The following is a 25,340-nucleotide window of genomic DNA, read 5'->3' on the forward strand; positions in this document are numbered from 1 at the left end:
ATCTGCTCAATACTTGCATCAAGTGAAGCAACGGCGCATGTGCCTGGCACAAGAGGCTTTCCTAATTTGACAAAATACAAACAGAAAAAAAAATGCATTTTTACATATGGTGACAATACTGCAATTTTTGACGGACATCTTTCTGGGACCTGTACATGTACACTGAGCTAACTTCAGCGACGTGTCAATCAAGAGAAGGACAAAAGAGCTTGTGAATGCATTGCAATGGCATGTCCAGAGTGATGACTTTTAATGTCGGAGCAAAGACTGGATAGTATGTGCTGGAGGAGAACTAAACAGTCGTATAAATGGTCTTTTTGTGCAGTACATTCATTCTCAACAGAAGACAGAGCGGAGATCTTCCGCCATTGCTACGAGATGCCAAGCTGCTGCTGCTTTATGGTGAAAAGCTGCGTCGGTCATGACAACAGCGGCGATGGAGAGAGTGACTGTCGCTTCCGTGTTGAGTGACAGGATACACGGCACGGAAGAACGAAGCCTTGTTCCTTCTTTCCATTTTCAAACAGCAATCACAAAATGAATGCGTGGCTGACTGGTTATTTTAAATGTCATATTTTTGTAGTGATTAAAATGATCACCACCTTCCTAAAATAAGGGCTGAAGTTATGTTAAACAACCTCTGAAATTCCACGAAAACTATTAATAAATATATTTACAGCAATTTAGAATTTGTTTGAGTTTTTGTGTTCTGCGAACAATGAATGGAAAAAAAAATAAAAAATCAGTCGTTACTTTAGAAAGGTGGTGCTATACAGCTCTGGAAGAAAAATGCCAGTCAGCACAAATTTGAATTTCACATTTTTCCTACTGCTCAACGCTATGATCTTCATATTTGGGAGTTATGAAATGAGGTGAAAATGTTCAGAAAAGGATGATTTGGCAGCGGTCTCTTCATTTTTTCCAGAGTTGAAAACAGGCCGGATTTCATTTTTGTACTGACAACCAAATCTCAAACAAACGCAGAACAGTTTTAGATGAACTCCAAGCCTTCGTATTTGACGTCCCCGATCTTAGTCTCGGGGAGGAGAATGCGTCCGTCCAGCGTGAACGCCACGATATACGTGGCGATCTTGCCTGCGTCTTCCTCCGACTTGAGCGCCAGGATGATCTGGTCGTCTGTGTTGGGCACAAACTTGAACGAGGAGAAGCCGTGCGTGAGGTCCAGTGGGCCCGCCCGGCTCACCGTCACGTCGGTGAAGTCCAGCGAGCAGCTCAGCACCAGGTTGGTGCCGCGCCGCTCGTCCGCCGTCTCCTCGTAGCGCTCGGTGCTGGCGCGGCGCGGCAGGAAGAACCAGCGCTGCAGCGTGTCGCTCCACGCCGCCGACTCGTGAATGAGGTAACCTGCGGAGGAGTGGTGATCAGAAATATTTCCCAATTATTGTTTTTAAAAATGTACATCGTATTATAATAAAATTAAAACATTTTCCCCCTTCCTTTTGTCATTTCTGACCTGGAGGTTGGATTCCTGCGGCCGCCTTGAGCGACTTGTACACGGGGACCCAGTTCTTGTGCTCGACGTCCCCGCGGAAGCCGACCACCTTGACCCATTCCGGATTGTCGTTGACGAACTCCCCCGAAGTGGTGGTCCATTCCTTGCCCAGGCCGCCCACGTACAGGTGCTCGTCCTTCACTGCCAGCCACTCGGCTTTGAAACCTACCGAAGAGAATGGACGTTACATTCCGCAAAAAAAGTGGAAGTGCAATCAATAAATTCAGAAATCCTGAGGTGAGATGTTATTTTATGAGTTTTTTTTTCTTTTTTAATTAGCTTTTAATTGATCAGTTATTGGAATAATATGCTGCCGGATGTCGGAAGTCTCAAAGTATCAAATATGGACCTTCATTAAAAATGAATGAAAATAAAAACTCGTGCCGTGGAAAAATCGGAAACAATGGCGTTCACTTGACAGCTGATAAAAAAACAACCTTTGGCCACACTCCCATCGCCATCCGTCAAGATGACCCAGGGCACGGCCTTGGCGCCGTCGATGTGGTAGACCACGCCCGTCCTGTCGTCCACGCTGTACAGCTTCCCGTTGAACGCCACCAGCTCCGATAACTCCATGCCCCGCCCCTTCTCGGCCAGGTGGCTCTGCAGCAGCGTTTTCTCTGCGTCCCACTCCACCGACACGCTGTCGCCGCTCTGCGACACCAGCAGGTGCCCACGCCGCATGTAGCTGAACCACGTCAGCGCGTTCTCCTCGCGAGAGTTTGTGTCCAGGTCGGCGATGACGGCGATGCGGTAGCGCGTGCCATGCGGCGTGCGCTCGGCCGGGCTCAGCGGGTAGGTGTCGTTGTAGCCACTGGCCCCCCGTGGCGGGTCCGGGAGCTCTGCCTTGCGGCCGTCGGCGTAGACGCGGGGTTGCAGGCCAGCGTTCAAGTGCATGAAAAGCAGCAGCACAGCAACCAGCGAGACGGCCGCCACCACGATGGGCCGCCATTTGAGGCGGAAACGAGGGTCGTTGGCGTTGGCCATGGTGGCCAGCATGGGCAGACCGCCCACGGAGATGCGCAAGCCGTTCATGGGCTCATTCTGCTCCACTCTGGCGTAGGCTGCGGTTGCAGTCATAGAGGACGGAGGCCGGGAGCGACCTGAAAACAACAAGGTCAAGTAAGTGTCATCCTGCTACATTGTAACTTAACTTGTGTTAATGTGCCAAATTGATTCAAGCGAATACTGACCCAGGGTCAACATTCTCGGCACAACTTTTGCAACTACCACCTGTTTGTTAGTTAGGAGAGTCAAAATTAAACAAAACTATTGTTTGGAGCTGAGCGTTCAACCAAATTCTAGTTGCTTTGACAGTCCACTCATGGTCAACACTGACAGCGTTTACCTACGGAGGCCGCACAAGGGGCTCAGACAAGAAACAACATTTTTATGGCGCAATAGTCATCGTAATCAGATCCAACCTTCCCCAAGGGTGACAGGTGGGTTGTAGCAATATTCAGACCTGGCTAATAAAGCATCTACTCACACACTTCACTGGTTCTTTTATCTCAAACAAGCGATCGACAAGTGAAACAAAATAAACTTAGTACAAGCATCTACTCACACTCTAAATCATTTATTTTAGGAATAAAAGGACACACCTTCTCATTCTGGTGTCACGCAAACATCAGCATTTAAGACAAGTTAATCAGGAAGAACAAGCTCAACTGGCAAGCTCAATTGAATTTTTAGAACTTTGGCAAAGCAAAAGCAAGTCCCACCTTAATTTGAATAGGGACGAGACATACTTCCTCTGTATCGACTTCTCTTGACACTGAGTCTTGCAACCTCTACCCGTGGCAGTCAAAGAGGCTTTGACGGCAAGGGGGGGGCCCTCGGCCTAACGGCGGCCCATAAGGGCCCCTGTGAAAAGCGCCTCTGTGCTGCGACAAAGGGGCTTACCTGTCCGTCTCCTCCGAGCGGACCGCCGTTCAGCCTGCATTGGCTTCTCCTGCTAGTGCCACGCTGTTGAACTTTAACTACACTTAAAGGATCATGGCCCGGTCCAAAGGTGCGAGGGGGGAGTGGGGTCAAACTTTGCACAGTACTTACGCATCATGAAAACTTTTATTATTAACCCGCTTGTGAATGGGCAACCAGAACAGTCAACATGTTGAGGTACATGAGTAAATTGTCAAGAACACTTTAAGGGAATAAATCTTTTGCCTCGTTTCAGATGAACACGCATTAAATTAAATATATGTTATTTGTGATGGAGTTATTTGGCCACTAAGTGGGGATTTACTTTTTTTTTTTTTTTAGGGCGTAAATGGGTTTGACCTTTTTCTCTATTCCAACATAGCAATACAAAGCGAGTGCAGGTAGTCGTCAAACATTGAACAGCCCCTCACACCAAGAGGGAGCATCCGGGTAGTTAGCTACAATGCTAATAACCCCTCCGAACCGACACACCGAGAGCCAACGAGGCTAATAAAGATGTCGTTTGGCACTCACCTCGCACTCGCACCGTCAGCTCGCCGTCCACCTACACTCGGAGCTCTGAGGTCATCGTTTTTGACGTTATGTTTATTTTAGTTTGCCTTACACCTTAGACCGATACACACTGCCTCAGATTTTCACAACTTCCTGGTCAAGGCTGATGACGTCATCTAGCAGTGCCTTGACATGGGACGAATACGCTGCCTTCAAGTGCACTCGGAAATAGATGTTTTTCAGAAACAACACGCCCCCCCCCAAAAAAAACCCGTATAAAACGTGTTTCCAGTTTGTATTTATTTATTTCAAACTTAAAAATAAACATAATTTAGAGTTTATATTTTCCACAAAATTTCATCTTGCAGATTTGCAGTCCTCCACCTCCAGTTCCAATATTTGCCCAAGGAGCAGACTGAATCCTGTTGGATATGGTTATAAATGAGAGTCCAAAATGTTAGGAAAACACTTTTTTTATTTTATTATTTGGCAAAGAGAATACTGCGTAAGGCACTTGAGTTTGCGTTTTCTCCAGTGCAAAACCTGTCAAGAAGCAAAAAAAGATGGTCATGTGATAAGTAACGTGCTACTCATGTGATTGTCCTGTGCCTGACAAGATGAACTGCTGCCATTTAATGGTGACCTCCGTGGAGAAAAAAAACAAAAGTACATGAACACAAGTAACAAATCAATGTGTGGGCAATAGTGATCCAATTTCACTCTTGTGCGAGAAAATGATTGTCTCTTTCAAATAAATAATAATTCATAATTCTACGCTAGCAACATATAGTGACAGGCCGAAACAATTGTTTGGAAGTCACACTGCAGCTTTATGTCACCTCATGATTGGAAGCCTGAATGTGTTTAAAGTGAAAACAATTCAAATCAAAGTCTTCTAAGTGTAAGTGACAATGCACACATGAGAAAGCGCTTTTCTTTAAAAAGAAAGTGATAGTGAAAGGGGAAGAAGAAAGCCATGAAGGTTCATTGCAGGCAGACTCATTTCTGCATATTACTCTTCTCATGGTACTAATACCTTAAAAAAAAAAAAAGACTTTGGGAAAATGTAACCAAGGTTTGGAAAATCTTGCTTTAAAGCCCCCCCCCCCCACACACACACACCCCAAAAAAACATACTCTCAACCAAAGCTTTTACATTGAAATAATATTAAAATATTGATAGATTGAATCATACACAGTGCACAAAAGCCATTCTTAAGTGATTATTAAATTAAAAGAAACCATGACAGTAGTTTTTTTTTTTTATGGAGACATTCTTGTGTATTTTCCTAACCTCTCCTGTGATGCTGCGACACATTTGGGCTTCAAGTGGTTTTGGTACAAAGACAAGAAAGCAGCGAAGCTCTTCTTTTCCCTCCCAGAGAAGCAAGTCATTAAAAAAACAAAATCATTCGACACAATAATGAACATGTGCATGTCCTACTGAGAGAAAAGAGGAGTGCAGGGACGTGTCTTACGTGGGAATTTGGCAAAGATAAACGCCCTCCAACACTTCTGTCAGTCTTTCAGTAAGACGGTGGTTGGTACTCTCCAGGAGCCTCCTGGGTTTGGGTGAACGGGGACTGCTGGTAGCCGGAGGGCCCGCCAACGCTGGTGGCATAAGGGGCAGGGGGGTACGACGGGTCCACGGCGGGGTCCGTGTACTGCTGGTTCAAGTCGCTCAAGCCTTGGCGATACCTCTCGTAGGCGAAGTAGGACAGCAGAGCCTACAGAGACCAAGTAGAGTTGCTTCTTACGGTCGGGCTTGTGTCAAAACGTCAGCCGACCAACACGAGGCTCACCCAGGAGAGAAAGGAGAAGAAAGAGAAGGCCACCACGGCGCGAGCGGCGTCAGCCGGCACAGCAAGGCTGGTGGTCCACGACCACTGGTTGGCCAGGACGCAGAAGCAGATGAACCACAGGAACGTCCAAGCCGCTGCAACATTACAATAGATATAGAAATAGATTTTTTTCTTCCCCTACAATGTTGTGCTTCATAAAACAAATTCACTTTAAACTAACACTATTTTGCATTAACATTGCAATTCTACCGTTTGGCTTTGACATGATAAGTGTTTCTGCTGCCACATTTTTTCACTCTGGAAATTTGGCTGAGGAACTCAATAGTGGGGGTGGTTATTGTTCATGAGCACTAGTATTTCGCAACAGAACAAAGAGGTGATAAATTAAAGGTTTCTTTGGTTGTTTGATTTCACTCAATGTGTTGACGCAACTATTTTCACATTCAGTAACTAAACATATATAAGACATCCTCTCACCTGAGAAGACCAAATCACCGATGATGATGTACTTCCTCTCCTTGGCGTTACTGATCTGCGGGAAGTAGGCGTCCAGGACAAGGAAGGCCATGCAGGCTAAAAAGGCCAGCACGCCGATACCCACACCGTAGCTGCACGCGCTGTCCCTCTGGTTAAATATGCACTTGGGCTCCCGCTCCGTGGAGGAGTTGACATAGCCCTCTGCCGTGATGGTAGCGAACACCACTATGGCAAATGCCTAGAGGAGAAAGTGAATTGTGATATCAAGAGTAAAGTCTTGAATCTACATCAAAAGACAATGTTACAAAAAAGATTAAGAAAAATTGTAATGTTATGACAATTGCGTTACCATATGAAAAACAATTTAAGTCAGAATGGTACAAGACAAGAGTGGAAACGTTCCAAGAAAATAATTAACACCTTTCAAGCAGAAAAAAAACCCATTCTAAACTATATTTAATTATATTACTAGTTTTACGTGTAGTTTTCAAAAGTTGAAATGTTCCATTAATAATTTCGAAATATTATTAGAACCAAGTTATATGTTATGCTAGTGATAAACTGGTAACATTTTGGGGGGGGGAATACAAAATAACGTCGGAATAATACAAAGCAAAATGTTGAATGATTGAAACCACGCCACCACCACCGAATGTAATAAAGTAGAATATTTTCATAGGAACAAAAACAACTTCATTAACATTTTGAGCCCCACTTCCGGGATTGTTCGCGAGCATTGAAAAGCATTTCAGATGCTACATGCTATCAAAAACAAACAAAAAGTCACTGACGCAATGAGGTGACACATCACAAGACATGCTAACTACAGCTTTAGCGAACCTCTTCCTCTGACTAAAAGTTGGTGTTTTAAATTTGACTTACAACAAACCCAGTCATCAGCGTGTCTAACCTATTGCAATTAGTCAAAAACTTTGCGATGGGCTGTAGCAGCTGTCTTCAGCTAACTAAGCTAACTAACAAACGTTTCCGTTCCCTCACTCACCCAACTCAGGAATCTCAGAATCGTTTGAGGCTTTTTCATAAAACCCTCGAAGTTGAATGCACCACCGGCCAGCGGGGCTCCATAAACGTTGCTTTGCATATCTTTTGTCTTTTTAAAATTTCTGACAAGGACGACAAAAAAGTTGGAAAGGTAAGCCGGAAAAACTTTCTGTTAAGGATGTTAAACTGCTTCCTGTAAACTTTAGTAAATCTGCCCCTTTCTTTGAGACGTTCAAAGACCATCGGAAACACAACAACAATAGCTTCATACGGAGAGCTTATTGATGACGTCTCATTCCCTTGTCCAATCATATCGCTGAGCGCCAAGTTCTTCTCAGACGTCAACAACATGGCGGAAAGAGACAACGAAGTTACGTTTAAGAAGGTAACAGTTGTCTCATTGTTTTGCTCGTTGCATGATCAGCATGATTTTTAAAACTTGTTAATACGTGGCAATACTATAAACTGATGTCACAGCATTTCATGGAGTGGAAAAACACTTTTACTCTTTTACTGCACCGCTGACTCTCAGTGCTTATAATTTGAACGATAAAAGTGACGTCTAAAGGTGACGTGAGTGTATACGTGCCAACGCCGAATGAACAGATGTACATAATATTAATATATGTAACGAGTTTCTCGCATTATCACATAGTTGTTGATACAGTACACCGAGAGAGCGGTAAATTCTTATTTTCGTATGGAGTCTGGTAGTTAATGACGTATTAGTCCACAAGAGGGCGCTATGGATACTGTAGATAGCTTTGTAAAACATTACTGCACAGTGAGTGATATATAAACGGCGTTTTTACTTTTCCCCCTATTTTTCCTGCTTCACCCACAGGAGACGGTGGCCAAACTTCTGTCCAGCTTCTTCAAGGAAGACAAAACTAGATGTAAGTAAATTATTAGGACTGGGTGTTCTTTTTTTTAAGTGCTTTTCATTCCTTAGCTCAACTTTTCAGCTTTTTTCTTTATACTTATATTGCAGTAAGCCAAGAGGCCACACTGCTTATGGCGGAGATGCTGAAAATATTTGTAGAAGGTAAAGGTTGCCATTACACAAAGAATACGACTTAAGAACAGACGATGACATATTCATGTTATTGCGGTTGTCAGAGGCAGCCGTGCGTTCTCAGAAACAAGCCGAATGTGACGACTGCGACCGAGTGGACATCGAGCACTTTGAGAAGATCCTGCCTCAGCTGGTGTGTAGCCTCAAGCATTTTACACTCACTGGCATACACTTTCCCTTATTTTTTTCCCTTTTCAGCTGCTGGATTTCTAGCTGCCACAAGATGGTGCCAGAGTGTTTCATGACCCTCCCCCAACCACACATAATTCTGTCATTTTGACCCCACCCCCTTTCAAAAGTGCCATTAAACAACTCCTCCCTAGCTTGTTTTTATTTTGAGCAACGTGCGTGATGCGGAGAAAAAAAAAACAAGGCACAGCGCCCCACCACCTGTGCTCCCCCCGCGCAACAACAGGTGCTCCCAGCATGCTCGGCGGGCGCCCCGCATCAAAGCCTCCCGCAGCAGTTGGAAGCAATTAGAGTAATAAGGGGAGCAGCCAGTCTCTTAGATGATGACAAGTGCCAGAAACAAGAAAAAAGAAAAAGAAGTACCCCCTCCGGCCACTTTGAAGTTCCCTTTTGCTCTCCTGCGATGTTTAGTTAGAGATGGAGGGAAGGCCAAAGGGGGAGCTCTGACGCTGGGGGAAAGTTGAACGTGTGCGAGCGAGTGCTCTTTGGCCAAACGTGACCAGAGAGGACCACACGCATAGACTTTCTGTTTGAAGGGGAACATAACAAAACACGGTGGAACACGCTCCAAAGATGTGCAGGGTGTCATTGCAAAGGTAAATAAACACAAAACAAAAAAGATTGGTGCTGTTTCTTCTTTCATCCAAGTGGAAATTCTCCTAATGATTTTTTTTCCCTTCATTGTGAGTCAGCGAAACACCTCACGCTATTTATCCGTGTGACTCACGAGCTGGGAGTCCATCTGGAAGAGAGTCGGAGGAAAGGGGGGGGGGGCAAAAGGTGGAATTTCACACGCATACATTCACAATCTCCCCGCACACACGGCCAATTTTTCCGTCACTAATTTGTCGGGTTAATAACGGCTGACGTTCTCAGTGAGCTGGCGAGACTCGCGATGCGCCAAAGTGTCACTTACGGACGACCCAGTGAAGAGGGTGTGCGGGGTAGGGTGTGGCGCCCAGTCACGACTTCAAACTTTTCTTGATGGTGACATTAAATGCAAGGGAGTGTCCATAGCGCGGGCCAGATTTGACGCTTTCTTGGAGAGAGGAAGATTTGACGAGAGATGACGTGTCTCCGGGATTCTCTTCTGGCGGACCACACTGCTTTTTTGCACAGATATAACACACCATTGGGATGTCATCCTTGACTCACACCTCTGTGATTGACATGCAATAAAACACATTTATTATGGTATGAAAAATATCTTTTTTTAATGGCTTGTATACAAATAGTTGTCTGGGGTGCCTGATGAATATTTCTACCTAAGTGATGAGGAAAAAAAAGTATATGATGTTCGGGGGCCACTGTCTTAACCACGAGCTCATCGTGCTGACTTTGTTGATTACGTGAAGACAGTTGGAGTATTGAAATAAAATATATTGGGTTTTTTTCCTACACCAACTAAACCAACAGTATGCGGGCTTAGTGTACTTATTCAGTTTCAATGCAATTGATGCCCTAACATACCACAAGATGGCGCCAATGCCTTGCGTAGTAAAAAAGTAGTACCTTTGCGCCATCTAGTGTTATCCAGGTGCTAAGGATATTAAAACGAGGGGGGGAAGAGCAGATTGTAAACTTTTGCATTATTTTGTGGCACCTGGCAAAAGCTTTAATATTCCTGAAACTGATTTCAAAACAGTTGAATTTCAAAGTGATCTTACAACAGTTTTTTTTTAAAGTAGCTAAATGGCTCACATCTATGTCTAGTAGTCGAGACAATATTTCCTTGACACCAATTGCTACTCAGGGATTTGGCCCCCACACGTCCATCACTTCAACTGTGCGCTTGCTGCGGGGTGCTGCAATGCATTAGCGCCGGGCAGACGACTGAGACCCCCCCCCCCCCACACACCCACCCACCCACGGGGTGCATTCCACAACAGTCGCCTGCCTGAGAGCTCGCGTGCGTGAAGAGAATGCACATCCGGGCGCCATCACATGTACACCAGGGACGCCACCCGAAGGCCTCCGGGGCCCCCTCGTAGGGGTCTTGAGCTCGCTGTACAGAGCATACCTGGCAGTTCCATCAATGCTAACTTCTTGTGGCGCTTGGCTGTTAGTCGGAGGCTGGAGATGGTGCGGCGCTGTGCTCGCCGTGGGGGGGCGGAAAAGGATTCTTCCGGAACCGGCGAGGCGGATGATCGGGTCAGGGCCCCTCGACATGCCGCTGGAATAGAGGACAGGGATGCACAATTAGGCCTCGGGGGGCCCGTTTATTTCTGGAGCCGTCGCCGCTATTCGCCCACCCTTCCTCGGAGTGGTGGCACAATAACACAGTAATCTCCTTACGTAACCGTACAAACTCCCCAAAATAAAGCGCTAAAAATATCAAAGGAGTGGAGGTGACGTCAAAAGGCTTCAAACTTTGGGCCAACGGCACCAGAGGGGTCAGCGGTGCACTCTATTTTTAGGCCGCCGGTCACAAACGGCAGTCTAAATAAAAACGAGGAACCCGAGGCGTGAACCCGAGAGTCACGATGAAAGAGAGCACCTTTGACGAGGTTTGGAAAGGAGCCAGGAATGCCCATTAGCCGGCTGCAGGTGGCACGGCGTGAAGTCCACCTGGATTAGGAACGTGTGAAGCCCTCACAGGCCTAATCTAACCAAGAATCAAAGGAAACCGATTGTGATTACTTTTCAGTACAAATTGAGATTATCGGGCACTGTCACAAATTGGAGTGTCAAGCGTTGAGAGTCGCAAAGGCAAACAAAGTCGTGTGGAGTTCCTTCTTGGCAACGTGTTGACTGTCTGTCCTCACAGCGGTGGCAGGGGGTCGTCGCCGGAACTCTAAATTAGCCCCGGTGTGTCAACAGCACAGCTTTCAAGCGGGAGAGGTCAGGATGTGAGGGTTCAGAGGTCAGGATGCAGTCTTGGTCCTTGTCTTTTAACTGCTTCCTGTCGGCCGTCTTGTGCTAATCATTCACGCAGGCGGACCTTTTTTTTTTTTTCTTCTCTGTTTGCTTTTCCGTTTTGGTGGAACTTCAAATTTGACTATTTTGCTGAGTCATGTGAAAAATAAGTCAGGCGGGTAGCGACTGCTGAATTGACAATGGCGACGAGTTTTGTGCTTTTGTCCACACTTTGAAGGTGCACCTGTTTCTTCACGTCACCCTGGCTAAGACAAAGTATCACTGGACGTAAGGTGACACCGTCGGGGTCAGTGCATGCTGTTTCTTTGAGGGGTGGGAAAAGTACAGGATTTCCACCAAAACACATTTTAAAATTTAAAATTCTTATCATACAGATTATGAATGTGGATTTGGAAGCAAAACAAAAAAATATTGGGTAGAAACACTTGAACTCATGTTGACAGACTATATGCCTCAATAGGGTCTGCTGTTTTGGTTAGCAACCAAACAATTTCATTCATTCTTTCGTGACGACGGGTGACGCAACCCGACTCGACGGGTCAATCTCTTCACCTGTGACTCCACCAAAGCTCACACAGGAACGGACTTTTATCCTTTATGACTCCTCTCCCTCTTTTTCCTTTGGCCTTCTCATCTAAAGATTTGAGCCTCATGGGATGTCTGGGAATTCGTTTCTGTCCATCTAAAACAAAACAAAAAAAACCACACAGATGTGAAGGGTGCGGCTGCAGCTCATCCCAAAGGTGTTTTGATGAGATCAAGTTCTTTAAAACTGGCAGCCTTCACAACACTCTTCTCAAACATGACGTTCATTCATAACCTCATTCTATTTTTTGGTTCAGGAATTTGCTTGACTTATTCAACATAGCAATAGACAGAGCGCTGGCCCTCGATGACATCAGCAGTTTGCTGCTCTCTGATTGGTCGATGGGACCAATACTTGTCACAGCAAACTTCAACTAGCAAAACTGTTAGCTGGTTAACAATCAGCACGTCCGCGTACAATCTTCTTTCAAGAAAAAAGTTTTTGTCACGTTGTTCATTTTTCTACCTTTAAGAACACCACTGGAACAGGAACCTCCTCCCTGAGCCACAGTGTCATAAGTGCTCAGAAACAGGATGTCAAGTGTTCCAGATCAAGCGTATTGTCCACATCTGGCTGAACCTTCCCAAATAAAACGCGCGTTTGCAAGCTTTCGTTTGATAGTTCCGATGACAAAACGCGCCCAACGAGGAAACCACAAACAATCACAAGAAGAATGTTTTTACTGATGCGAGTTGAACGCCGCCAAGTTCGTTATTAACATAGCGTGCTGCCATCCCGGCTGCCCCCCCCCCCCCTGCTTTTAAGTGGAAACACATCTTCTCCAATTAGTTCTCCTTCTTAACTCATTGTTTGGTGGCCGCAAGAATCCACAATCTACCATTTGATCCCGTCACTTTATTTTTTCAAAATAAGCAAGCTGAGAGGTTATTTTTACCATGGTAGAGATTGATTAGGTATGGAAGAGGACAAAAGACACAATACATACAAAGAGATGAGAAAAGTAAACACATCGTTAAAGTGGATTTGCTGTCATCTCTTTTTACACTCTCTTCTCTATGCTTATATTTTCTAATTCTAATTTTCTCATTATAATAAATAATTGTACTTGTAAATAAAATAAAACGCAGCAAACAAAGAAGACTTTCACACCTACAAAAGGTAAAGTTTCCTCAGGCTGAAAACTGACATTCCCATTTTCAAATTCAAACTTTAAAATCCCCCAGATATTCTAAGGTCATAAAAAAAATGACGTGACCCAGTGACTCAAAAGGTCACGTCGAAGGCAAAGGGCCTCTTCTTGAACGGATAATGCACTTTGCAAAGGTTATGAAAGCTCACATTTCAGGCAGCTTGAACAAATGCGGCCTACAATATGAAAAAGGGAGATCAGATGATCCACACCCATGTCAAAACAAAGCCATCGGTAGCCATCGTGTCCTTTTCCCGCTTGCGCATCTCCAGCTGAACAAACCGCTGGAGTATCTTATATCGCTTCAGTTGGGATTTTGGAGCGCTTCGGAGCTCCTGGGCGGCGATAGAAACATGCCAAACAGCCTCGCTCGACTGTCGGACTTCCTTTTGTTATTCCAGCGCATTTGAAGTCTTGGGAAAGGGATGGAGACCTCGGCGAAGCGGCCGATCCTTGACACCATGTCGCGGCGTACAGTCGTTCTTTGAAATCACTCCAGGGCACTGGCGGAGCTAGGATGTTTTCCCTTGGGGTGGCCAAGGGGTCAAAACAAAAACACGTTTTTTTTTTTTATTTTTTTTTACCAACCCGAATAATTCTTCAGAAGATGCTGATATACATTTGAAGTGCAGATCGAATTTTGTTCAGTTTGATGGAATTTCATATCATTGATCCAACGTCCAACATGGCCCTTTGAAATACAGCGGGCGTCCCCGACAAAGCAGCTGTGTTAAGACGAGCTGTCGCGTCGGCGTAAACACATCGTCCAATCAGCGTTGCCGTCGTATCCCTCCACACGGCATCCCCCGCTCGCACGCTGTTTACGCCGATTCTCATCCATGTGTGCAACGAGCGCTCAAAGTCCAACGTGTTTTCTTGCTTACACAGTTCGGGCCCCTCCGGCATGTGCAGAGCGTGCGGCTTCCAGCCGTGACTGCACACGAGCAAATAAATACATGCGTGTACATGCTTGTGATTAACGTACACGCAGTATAAACACGTGGGATGGAGTTCAACAACGGACGCTCGACTCCAAAACAGGATGAGGAACATGAGAAGAGAAGGGGGGGGGGAATCAAAGGATCGTTTTTTTTTGGAGGGTTGTCCTGTTGCGTGTGAGCGTCTGGGTGTGAGTTGTGGCCTACAGCAGCTCCTTGCGAGCGTTCTTTTATATTTGCACGTTTGATCGTTTTGTTCAATCGACTGAAAGTGCAACTTTTTTTTTTTTTTAAAGAAGCGACCCTTGGAGTAGAAAGTCAACACCCCCGATGTCCGCTACAATTTTTATCCTCAGATGTCAAAGAAAAACCATCCCGTAAAAAATACCTGCGCCTTGACGACGTCTTTAATTGCCATTTAGCATTAAGATGGCCTGACAATGGCCATCTTAATGCTAAATGGCATTAAGATGCCATTTAGCATTAATGGTGTACATGCTTGTGATTAACGTACACGCAGTATAAACACGTGGGATGGAGTTCAACAACGGACGCTCGACTCCAAAACAGGATGAGGAACATGAGAAGAGAAGGGGGGGGGGAATACAACCCCTGTCAGGGGGATGTTGTCAGCCATAATGAGGCCGCTGGGTCGGCACCACCAAAAGGCTCAGGAACCCTCGCTGTGTCCTTTTCCCCACTCCAAAGAGCGTGCTGTCAAGGAATTCATTCTAGCGTCAAACTGTCACCATCATAAAACCTTTAAGAAGCATATACCTGTTATTCTTTCACTGACCTCGAAAGAAATATTTTGGAGAAATACAGATACACTGAGAGATAGTGTGGTTGCAAAAGTGCGCACACCCCTCATAAGAGGGGATGTTGCTGTATCGAAAACGTAATTATTTTTAAATTAATGATTTTAAAATTTCAATTAATAATGAATTATTCTACGTTATTTTTCTAATTTCAAACCTAATAAAAGATTATTTTTTTTATATATCACACACGATGGCTTGAACTCGTGAACTGTTCCCACTCAAAATTTAATTTGAACTCCCAATCACAGCACCGTTTTTGTTTTTTTTTCCCTTTCAGAGGTGGCCTTCCCACCGTAATGAGAACAGGGAGTGGCCACAAATAGACATCGGCGGCACAATGATGTGCAGTACAAAGAAGAAAAAAGAAGTCATGACAACTGTGAGCCTCCTAGTGGGCTTGATGCTTCACACAGAGTCCTCCACCTCCAAAGCCCGTCGTACTTACTTTGATTCTTTATTCAGTCCCTTGTTCCACCTTGCCTTAACCCCCTGCCACCACAATCCCTTACATCCAGCTGATGGAAGCTCTTTTGTCTGGCGGCACCCGGGCAACCACATCAAAGAGTAAAGCAAAAAGGCGGGAGGGACAAAAAAAACAAAAAAAACCCAGCAAAATAAAGCCGAAAGAAAAGGACGAAAGATGCTCACAACGGCACCCCTGCTGCTTCCTGTGTACAGGACAAAATACAACTGGACATTCATCAACATAGTCAGACGTGAGCAAAGTGTTGAGTACAGAACATTTCTTTACGGAGACACCCTGCCTTGTATTTAGATTGAAACGGTCGCAAAATTATGTCACATTGGCGTTTAAGCGCACGGCGGTTACGTTTAATTGGTGTTAAGATTACGAGGTTCTCCCCGGCGAGGGTCCCTGAGAACTTCTGAGTTAGTGAATACACAAAAGATGGTGGTGGGAGGGAAGCTGTTTAATGACAAACAATAAAGCCACATTAGACTTTGTATGAGGCCCATTATGATGCTCTCTTTGTGGCTCATCATCAAAGCCCATTAGGGGGACAGTGAAAGCCTCTCTCACTTCCTCATCGGGGAGCTTGATGGATTGCGGTCATGCTTTTTTTGGACTCTTTGATCTCACTGGACGCCCTTGAAGCTCCGATATGTTAACAAGCGAGATCCATCCTCTACCTACTGGAGTCTTTCATCTCGACGCCCCCCGAAAGCCCCCCCCCCCCCCCACCCCGCAACCCCGCTCCCTTTCGAACCCTCGTCGAAAGTCTGGCCTCATCGCCGCAAAGTACCAGCTCTTCGGCACCGGCTGTCTTGGAGGAAGCACGGTGATCCTTGTAATTAAATGCACGGCATCGCCATCATAACAGTTAGGTTAGCCATACGATTGCGTTTGAATCGTCGAGTCGTTGGTGGTGGCGACAAAGATTCGGGATTAGAGCTAGCTTGGTCGCCAGACGAGTTGGCAGCGAACAGCAACATGTTGGAAGATTCCAGCTAAGGCAGGCCAGGCAAAAAACACGAGCGGTAAAGGAATGTTCAAGCTAGCATCAAATGCTAACATAGAGGTAACATTGAAAGCTTCTTCCCTATTGAACAGAGACAGTTTCTCAATTGATTTTTTTCGACAATTCAACGCATTCTACAGCTATTGATTTCAGCTCTCCAGCATTCACGTTCTCTAGTTGTGATTATTGTTGGCAAAATGTCGGCTGGCCCAATGGATGAAGGCTCTGGTGGCCCTCCCGTGTCTCTCCGAGTCGTTGCACAACGTCACCGCAAAAACAACAACATCCTTAAGTCCACAAGTGGTGGTCAAAGAGAGACTCAATCGGAATGTCGCGTGATTAAAAGAAAAAACACATGGCGGCTTTGAACAGAAAGCCACCAGTTGCAAAAACAAGATGGAAGTCTCCCGAGCCTTGAGGACGGACTGGAAACACGAGTTAGGATGCAAAAGAGGACGGTTGACAAAGAAATACATCTGAATTTGGATGAAACCATTTCAGGGTGTAACCCACCACTTGCCCAAACTTTTGCTGGTCCATCCAAAAATAAGCAAAGAACTCATCCCACAAAAAACATCCCTGGACAGAGCAATATTGCAGCCACATGTGTGAACTTGTTGACTTCAAGAATTTTGTGAGTGAGACCACAACATAACATATGAAATGTTCTCAAAGTAGCTAAAATGCGCACTGACACCGGGTTAGACCATCCTTGTGCATCTCCAGCTGTTCACAACACAAACAAATACGCCAACTGAAACGCTATTTCCTAAAAATTTCCCCTTCATAAAATAAACTTCACGACATCTACAAAGTCTTGCTTTACGTATCTGATGCGACAATTTTGGTCTGTGTGAAAGATTCCAGTGAGAGGTTTTGTAATCAGGCCCTTAATTGAGCTGGTTCACAAATAAACATGGGGCCCTCCTCCTGGAGTCCAGCTGCTCTGCAGGAGAGGAAGCTTTCCATTTCCGAGGTCAGTCGGAGCGAGTGTCGGGACGCTCCGTTTCCTCAGTGCTCCATCATGGTGTCAATGAATGAGAGCAGGAAGTAGAGGATCGGGGCGATCCGTGATTGCGTACCGTTTCCTGCACTTAGCGCCCGTCGATTAATAACTGTCAATCTCGACATTTCAAGGCTTCAGTCTGCCACTTTTTGAACGGTGATGAGTGCTCAGGTTAAGTCGCTGTTCCCCTTAAATCCCGTAGGGGTCGGCTGAGCGTGCCGTCGTCGACCGTCAAAACAAATCAAACCTTATCTCGGAACGTTAATGTGAGGTCATGTGGAACTTCAAGTCCAAAAATGGTCAGTCCTTTAGTTCTGTCCGTGTTGGTAGAGCGCATTTCAAATTCGTACAGACGGTCACAACTCGTCAAGAAAACAAAGTCCACCTTTTGATTGGATTTGGAATCCAGTGGGAATTCCGCTCCTTAGATCTCGCATGCCTACCAGATCTGAAATTGGCCATCGATTTGTGAGATCTAATCAGGCTTGAAAGGGGTTCTCCCCATTCCTTGTCCATCTTCAAGAGGCTAAGAAAGACCCGCAGCCACATCTGCAATCGCCTTGCCTTCACCTCCGACTATTACGGCGTCTTCGAAGTGTCCTGCAGCTATCAAGGCCCACATCAAGGCATGCCAAATGTGTGCCCCCCTCCCCATCAAGGGGCTCTCATCAGATAAACAAGATAAACAAGGCCAATTCCTGGCAGGCCTGATCAAAGCGCGTTAACCCCGGGTAGGCAAAAAATCAAACACAGATGAGGTCACATGGAAGTAGAGAAACGCAATGTCCCTTCATTGAGAGCGAAAGGGGACAGTGCAGATGCGAGGGGTAGAGAGACTTGCCTCCGGAAAACGCCAAAACAAAATTCCACAAACAACTTTGGGTGGACAAGTGCACACAAGACGTCTGATGCTAAATCTCGATAGATGTTGTCGCTAACAATGCGCCGCGATATTGGCCACAGATCTTAGCATGGCGGTTACTGAAATTGAAACATTATCCACACGCTCACACCCTTAACTTGTTTCGGGTGGATTTTCCTGGCAGGTAAATGTGTCATCTCGGCAGAAACCGAATATATACGGCGTTGGCTTCTTGCTGATTTTCCAAAAGCTGTGAATCACCTCTTTCCCAGACAGACACAAGAAGTCAAAATCTTTCCGTGTGTGCTATTTGCAACATTTTTCAAAGTATCCGTATTAACGATCCATGACCTGGCTCTGGTCATCAGATGCAAACCAAGAAAAAAAAAAAATGCTTTGCTTTCTATGCAACAATGTTACTATATTTAGCAATCGTTGACAGACCTCCGACTGCTGTAGCTGGTCGGGCGCAACATCTGTAAACAAAACCAGCAAGATGCAGACCAGAAGGAGACTTGTCACTGGTCGAGGTTCTTTGAAGAACTTTGACAGACTCAAGGCTGGATTTACAGTACACCGCCGGTCTCGGTTGGCCAATTCCTGATTCAGTCGGGTATTTTAGTTCTGATATCAAATGTGGTTAGCATTGCCCATATTTGTTGTCTGATGGTTTTAAGCCGTGAAGTCAAAGTCTCCTTGTTGTAAAAACAGAAAAACATTCGGCATTGTTTACTGGATTTCACCGCGGGCCACCCAATAGTCTGATTGACTGATGACTTCAGCCAATATTTTGGGGTCAGACGGGAGGGAAATGTTTTTAGTGTGGGGTGTCGGCGCTAGTGTTGGCGGTAGGTATCGGCCCCTCCCCATCTCCTTAATACCTCCTAATTAAAGGACCGCAATTCATCCGAGGGAAGGCGCATTCAAAGAGACCTGGGTGTCCTCTTTTGTCATGTCCCAAATTACCGAATTCTGTTATTAATTATACATCTTAACTGCCTTTGAAGAACACCGCATGCCATCTTTCATGTCTGGCTCACATAAAAAAGCCTTCAGAACTTCAATTAATTGGCCCGAGCCGTCCCCGGCATCCAGTTCAATCAGCAGGTTATGCCTTTTTGTGTCATTATTATTGTTATGCCTTGGGATTCTTTTTTTTTTTTTTTTTTCTCGTAGCAAAACAGCCGCATCTGACGCCAGTGTATCATTGTCATGTCAAAATCCATCTTGGAAGCAAAGCGGGGCTTGTTATTGAATTCTGGAGAACCGCCCCGGAGCTGTACTTTGAGGAAGAAAAACCACGGAACCACAGATAATTCTTTACAGTCCACTCGTCTCAACCGCCTGTCATCACATTTTCACTTTGTAAAGACACTTGAAAAGGAAACCGAGTCAGGTCTCCTTCGTAGCAAAGGCCGTCGCGACACCATGTCACATTCCATGTCGGCGGCGGGAGAATCAAATAAAAGCCGCTTTGCTGTTTGGACCTCAAAAGGCTCATTTGGTCAGATGGTCACCAAATAGAATAATCGCAAAATATAAAACGAGAAGAAAGACCAGTTACGGTGGCGTTGAGACTTTCCGGGGCGACGGCGGAAGTCGTTTGCGCTTTCAAGCGCCGGCCACAAACAAAGACATATAAAAAGCCTTGTTGAAAAGTGGCATTCGTCCTTTTAATTCCAGAGCGAGCCGAAGTGAAGAACTTAATTACAGAATGGGGTCGACCCAGCCCATCTGGAAATTGCTCTTACAGCGAAGCCCTTTGAAGCAAATATATCCTTTATCCGATTTCTTCTTTCGTTCCGGGCCTCGTAAAGCGTTGACTATTGTGGCTCTGTGAAAGTCACAAAGTTGGTGGAAAAAAAAGGAAATTGATTAGCTTTTGCCTTTTTTCAACTGGGATCTATGCTCAACCTCAACTGTGACCTAAATGAGGACAGTCGCTATAGAAAATGGATGACTTGCACAACAATGACTATTTTACAAGTATTTTTTTTATCAGCACAAGCTGGTAGGAAACAAGCGAATGGGATTCAGGTGAAACAACTTAAAAGGTAACCATGACGCAATGGCCTTGAATGAAAAACAGCCGCTTCTATATAAAGAGCATTTATACAAGAACAGCGCTCATTCCTTTGTGTTGTACGTGGATGTCTGACGCAGCTTAATGATTTCCTCAGCATTAGCTCACGAGTAAAGATGAAGCATTTGTGGTTTGACGCGCCCGCCACGCCGAGCCAACGGCTGTAAACCAACCGTCGTAGTCCTCTGGCATGCGCAGGTGACGTTCCGCCAGGTCTAAGTGAAGGTGTTGGCTAGAGCTGTAAATCAGATCGCTTTCCCACGATCAAACGTGAGCCGCCTTTATTCTCCCCCCCCCTCCTTTCCCACGCTTTCATGTTCCTCTCATAAAAGAAAAAAAAAAAAGCCAAACCCTGTTCAGATGAACTGCCAAAGACGGTCGGGCCTCCCCTGTGTAGAAAGCACAGCTAGCCTGACAAGCTAACAAATGCGAGATCACTTTATTGTCTATGGTGGGATGCCTTGGTTGTTAATTAATCACTGGAAATGAACACAAATAAGGGCTAACCGTCAAGATAGTAAAGTTGAAATTAAATGTATGCAATTAAAATAAAATTCACTGTTGCTTGAGAAGAAAATTGAACATGCTAATTCTGATATGTGCAAATAAAATCATTGGCTAACCATAAAAGGCAGCTATCAACCAGCCCAGACCTAGACAAATGTTATTTTGGCTGACGTGCAAAGCTTTTACCGCAGACCGCACACGTCATAAACGAGAAGACGGTGTGGCCAGGATGTATCGAACATGTGCCGCGAGCACTAATAAAGACGAAAAGGAATCCTGGCAAACGACGCGACGACTCATTCGCAGCTTCGCGACGCCCTCAGCGAAGAAGGGCCTTTCTTAGTAGCTCTGCCAGGGAGGTTACGCTTTCACTGGCGTTTAATGCAAAAATGACTCAGTCAACCTTTTGTGAAAGGTGGGCGGGGCTTGATCTAAAGAAGAAAGCAGCGCTTTTGGCTGGGGGTCCGTGAACGACGGTTCTCTATGACGATGCGGAAAGTAAGGCCTCATTGCTTCCCAACAGCCTATCCCATAGACCGGTCATGAAAAGAAGACAGGAGATTGTTGTTCCATGTACTAAACAGCCATTACTTGCTAGAAATTCCTTCAATCTTGCATTTAACATGTTTGAATCATTCTAAGCACTCTGTTGTTTTTTTTGGAATGAGCGAAGCTAACCCTGTGTATCAACAAAAAAATCTTGGTCATTGATAGCTGATGAATAATTGTGGCCCCCGAGCCATATTTTGCTCACACCTGTTCTAGTTATGTGCTCATTACACAACTGCAAAAAATAACAAATAAAAATCTAATGGCAAACCGAGACTTGTTGGTACGGTGTTTTTGTGCGTATTCAGAGTCGATGAGGCCTCTTGCGCCAGTGGCGTCTCTTCCGCTGGAGCTCGTGACTGCGCCTCTTTAACTCGCACCGTTCCACAAAGCCCATCACGCAAGCCACAGATGTCCCGCAGAACAGAGGGGATTCGATGCCGCCACATGCACACGCAAAGGGGTCCCCAATGCAAACTTGCAAGAAATGTAAAAACATGACTGACGACCTCACCAATGATAGAGAAAAAAACAGGAACTAGCCCAATACAAGCCACCAAGGGGGGGGGGGGGGGGGCAACAAAGTACACCTGGACAACACACGAGTGGCTGGAGGGAGCTGATTGGTTGACACGGACTCAAAATCTGCGTGGATATCAAATCCAAAGCGATGTAATATCGCCATCTACAGGGATCTGTTCATTATTACAGATATGATTTCGCTTCAATTCAAAATTGGACACGCTTCAAAGGCAACTTGAATCAATATTCGTCGCAGTATGAATGTGCTGTATTAGCATTCAACGGTACTCCAGCTCGGGGCAATCGGGACTTTTTGGAATCCAACTGCTTGTGGTGCTTTATTAATTTCGTGGTTTACCACCTTATGGTCTTTCAATTGCTCGCATATGCGCAACAAGGCCCCATCCCAGCGTGGCCTCCAAAATAAAGATGTCTGTTCTTATTTATGATCCTCAAAAGCACAAGAAATCTGATTTGGCCAAAAGAATACATTGAAAATATTACACATGGCGCTTACTACCACACACGGTCGTATTACAACCGCAATTATAAACATATTGTTATATTAGGAACGCACTGACAGCCGATCAAAAAAAAAAAAACACCAAAAAACAGGGGTCTTTAGACCTGCAGTGTGAATTTGGGGTCACAATGTCAGGTGTGGATCTATTAAGGACCTCTATTTTAGGCCAGTGATCGTACGTGACAAACCCATTAGGCAGCTTGTTTTCTTAAGTTAGCATTTCAAAAGCGCCTGGTGGTGACAGGGCAGGAGTGTTATTGCCCCCCCCCCCCTTCTGCCCCCCTGGCGAGAATGTTGACATTGGACCAAAGTGCAGGGCGGCAGCTGGAGAGTCCTCAGCACCATCCCAGAGGAACACGCAAAGTAAAGGAAGACGTCACGGAGGCACGGCGTTTAATTTTCTCAGTGCCAAATGACAAGTTAGCCTTCTGGGCTAATCCTCTGTTTTGACACTTGGACATGAAAGTGCAACAAACCGTCGGACGGGCACGCGGCGAGGACAGACGACAGCATGAATCCAGTGGCGGACTGTCTGGCTCTCGAGTTATTACATCTGCAAATCAAGAAATGTGGGGCCCTTTTTTTTTTGTCTTGTCCACAAAATTACATTTGAGCAGTAAAAATGTTTATATGTTAAATGTTTGGGAATAGCACTTTAGCGACTATTTCGGGGAGTTGAAATAACATAAAAAAAAGAGCCATGAATCAGTAAAAGTATTGCTTGGAAAGAGAAAATTAAAGCCTGCCTTTCAAGTAGCCATTATAAAGGCTGTCCAGGCTTTAACGTGTGTTAGAGGAATGAATTTGAACTAAAGGCAAATATTTTCCGGGGCCGATTTCGTAGAAGTTATCCTCAACTATTTTTGTGTTCTTTATTTAACACCCCAAGATGAGGCCATTTTGGTTGACGTAGTGCATCTTTGTATGTATGCTAAGTTTTTAGCCTAGTGAGAGTTTTCAAAACCAAATCATTTGTCGGCCAATTATTTAAAAAAAAATCAAATGAATTTGAAATAATGTGTTTTATTATATTTTTGGAGGATTATAGTTTCCAGTTTAAACTATTAATTCACTGTCATGGTTGTTGTTTGTTAGAATTTTTGACTCTATGGGGGGGGGACATTTAAATTCAATCTGGACTGCGGGTTCCGTCCCATCCAATCAGAGACAAGAAACAGATTAGCAGCTACATGGTGACACTACGGCTGAGGAAAAACAGACCGGTACTCACTTCAAAGAGGGAGAGCAATGATCCCCCCCCTAAAAAAAAAAAACAACAGAAGTTCATCACATGAAAGGATGCGGCTTCTTTCAAGTCATCGTCTTGAATCAAAATTTTTGACATGCGAGGTGTCAGCATGCTTTAATTCCAATAAAGTCTATAAATGAAGACTTTTGCTTCAAATTCACTCATTCGTTCGTTCTAATGAATCACTTCAGAATCAAAATTGAATCGTTACTCCTATATGGAAACTTTTGAATCAAAATAAGAGCGCTGACGCCAAAATAACTGCCTTTTTTAGTTAAAATGGAGTAAAGTTCACTCAAAAATGTTAGTGAATCCTTTTTTATGGACGTACATTTTTTTTTTATTTGAATAAATTCAAGTGAGTGATCCAAATTTCTTAATTCCAATCCCACAAATGTGACAGGAAAGAGCAAAACGCTCAGGCCACAGGCTGCACCATTCATGTGTTTATCTTTGCCGCTGAAGCATTCCACAGCTTCCTTTGATTCCCGCCCTTCATAATGTGACGCTCGCCGAAAGAGGAATTAAAGCCGAGGATGACAAAAGCACCACGCAAATTACAAGGCTTTGTGTTTACTATTCTGAGCTCTGGTGCAACACCGAGTCAAGCGGGAGGCTCGTCCTCTCTCTCTCTCTCGCTCTCTTCGACAGAAAAGCAGAAAGAAAATAACACGGCAAGTACAGAGAGAAAAAAGAAAGGCCATAATTTGGGTTAACTATGAGGGGAATCAAGAGCGCTCGTACGCTCATCTTCATTTGGGCCTCACGTGAGAGCCTGTGATGATTTTCTGCTCTCGTTTAGCTCCGACGACATGTCATCATTGGCGTGACGCTTTAAACGCCAGTGTCAAAAGTGGCCGACAGTTAATGGCCTCCGCTCCGGCTTTCAACCAAAGTGTCACGATAATAGCTTTGTGACACAAGAGTTCATCATCTTGTGCGGTATTTACATTACGTTTGTTGACATGATAGAATGGATATTACGCGTGCATTTTTTTTTGGGTTTTTTTTTTTTGCACATGCCATCTGGACATGTGGACTAAATATTATAAAGATAAAAGAGGCTCCAAAGGAGGGGGAGGAGTGTGTGTGTGTGGGGGGGGGGTATTGTTGGTCGGGGCGGGTTGGACTGAGTATCAAAACAGACACAGTGTACGATCTCGTCACGGATGTATGTGTTAAATGTCAAATTGAGTATTCCTGTCAAATTGTGTTTTTCCAGAAAAGTCGGAACGATTCCCACAGTCACAGGACGAAGTATAACTTACACATTTTTGGATTTGGGGCTTTGATAGAGACTCGTAGGCTGCACACAACTTGCAGCTGGTGTTGGCTGGGAATTTTTTGAAAATGGATGGACGGGATATGAATGTTCGTGATTGCATCTCTATTTTCACACGCTTTCCAGCAGGAAGTTCCACCCGTGTTTTTTTGACCTCACCATGCCGGAGCATCGCTGCGTTTCCCTCTCGCATAATCAAAGGGAGACGAGTTTACGGTTATCTCTGCCGCGGAAACAATCGGCCCGGGTGAAGGGTCAACTCTCCTGCCCGACACGCGACCCGAACGGACTTGCCGTCGACTTCAAAGTTCAGGAGTAGATTGTTGTTTCAAACTCTGGTTATCATAACGACCGGTGGTATGGATGAGTATGGAGACGGGGAGAATACCTTTGAATAATTACAGCCGGCAAAGATC

General features: G+C 45.0%; 3 protein-coding genes and 1 long non-coding RNA gene across 4 annotated transcripts in view; 1 reads left to right on the forward strand and 3 right to left on the reverse strand.

Moving 5' to 3' along the window:
• Positions 1-14: 14 nt before the first annotated feature.
• cant1a (calcium activated nucleotidase 1a) lies at positions 15-4,156 on the reverse strand. The gene is made up of 4 exons (XM_085933953.1): positions 3,968-4,156; positions 1,948-2,613; positions 1,472-1,675; positions 15-1,362 (listed from the first exon to the last, which is right to left on the reverse strand). Exons 2-4 carry the CDS (start codon positions 2,588-2,590, stop codon positions 992-994), a joined length of 1,218 nt encoding a protein of 405 aa, XP_085790079.1. The 5' UTR covers positions 2,591-2,613; positions 3,968-4,156; the 3' UTR covers positions 15-991.
• A 245-nt stretch (positions 4,157-4,401) lies between these two features.
• Positions 4,402-7,484, reverse strand: syngr2a (synaptogyrin 2a). Its single transcript, XM_085933935.1, has 4 exons — positions 7,229-7,484; positions 6,226-6,463; positions 5,749-5,882; positions 4,402-5,673 (listed from the first exon to the last, which is right to left on the reverse strand). The coding sequence occupies exons 1-4, from the start codon at positions 7,325-7,327 to the stop codon at positions 5,473-5,475; spliced, it is 672 nt and encodes a 223-aa protein (XP_085790061.1). The 5' UTR covers positions 7,328-7,484; the 3' UTR covers positions 4,402-5,472.
• Positions 7,466-9,128, forward strand: cenpx (centromere protein X). The gene is given in 6 exon segments (XM_085933936.1): positions 7,466-7,612; positions 8,072-8,123; positions 8,219-8,272; positions 8,347-8,435; positions 8,718-8,738; positions 8,740-9,128. Coding segments are annotated over 6 exon segments (300 nt in total). The 5' UTR covers positions 7,466-7,576; the 3' UTR covers positions 8,788-9,128.
• Positions 9,129-10,438: 1,310 nt separating this feature from the next.
• The window catches only part of LOC147044149 (uncharacterized), a 106,249-nt gene continuing 91,347 nt past the window's right edge, over positions 10,439-25,340 (reverse strand). The window contains exons 5-6 of the long non-coding RNA XR_015068502.1: positions 11,921-12,050; positions 10,439-10,664 (exon numbers count right to left, since the gene is read on the reverse strand). This is a non-coding gene — a long non-coding RNA (uncharacterized LOC147044149). The remainder of the gene's footprint in view (positions 10,665-11,920; positions 12,051-25,340) is intronic.

Source organism: Syngnathus leptorhynchus, chromosome 16 (genome assembly GCF_054491065.1).
Source record: "Syngnathus leptorhynchus isolate UIUO chromosome 16, UIUO_Slep, whole genome shotgun sequence".
Taxonomy (NCBI): domain Eukaryota; kingdom Metazoa; phylum Chordata; class Actinopteri; order Syngnathiformes; family Syngnathidae; genus Syngnathus; species Syngnathus leptorhynchus.

Excerpts from the sequence above, each read along its gene's own strand:
- cant1a (XM_085933953.1), bottom strand. The coding sequence starts at position 2,590 with ATGACTGCAACCGCAGCCTACGCCAGAGTGGAGCAGAATGAGCCCATG. Across the intron at positions 1,676-1,947 it reads CGATGGGAGTGTGGCCAAAG|GTTTCAAAGCCGAGTGGCTG; the intron begins GTTGTTTTTTTA and ends TCTCTTCGGTAG. Across the intron at positions 1,363-1,471 it reads CGCAGGAATCCAACCTCCAG|GTTACCTCATTCACGAGTCG; the intron begins GTCAGAAATGAC and ends ACTCCTCCGCAG.
- syngr2a (XM_085933935.1), bottom strand. The coding sequence starts at position 7,327 with ATGCAAAGCAACGTTTATGGAGCCCCGCTGGCCGGTGGTGCATTCAAC. Across the intron at positions 6,464-7,228 it reads TTCTGAGATTCCTGAGTTGG|GCATTTGCCATAGTGGTGTT; the intron begins GTGAGTGAGGGA and ends TTTCTCCTCTAG. Across the intron at positions 5,674-5,748 it reads TCTTCTCCTTTCTCTCCTGG|GCTCTGCTGTCCTACTTCGC; the intron begins GTGAGCCTCGTG and ends TGGTCTCTGTAG.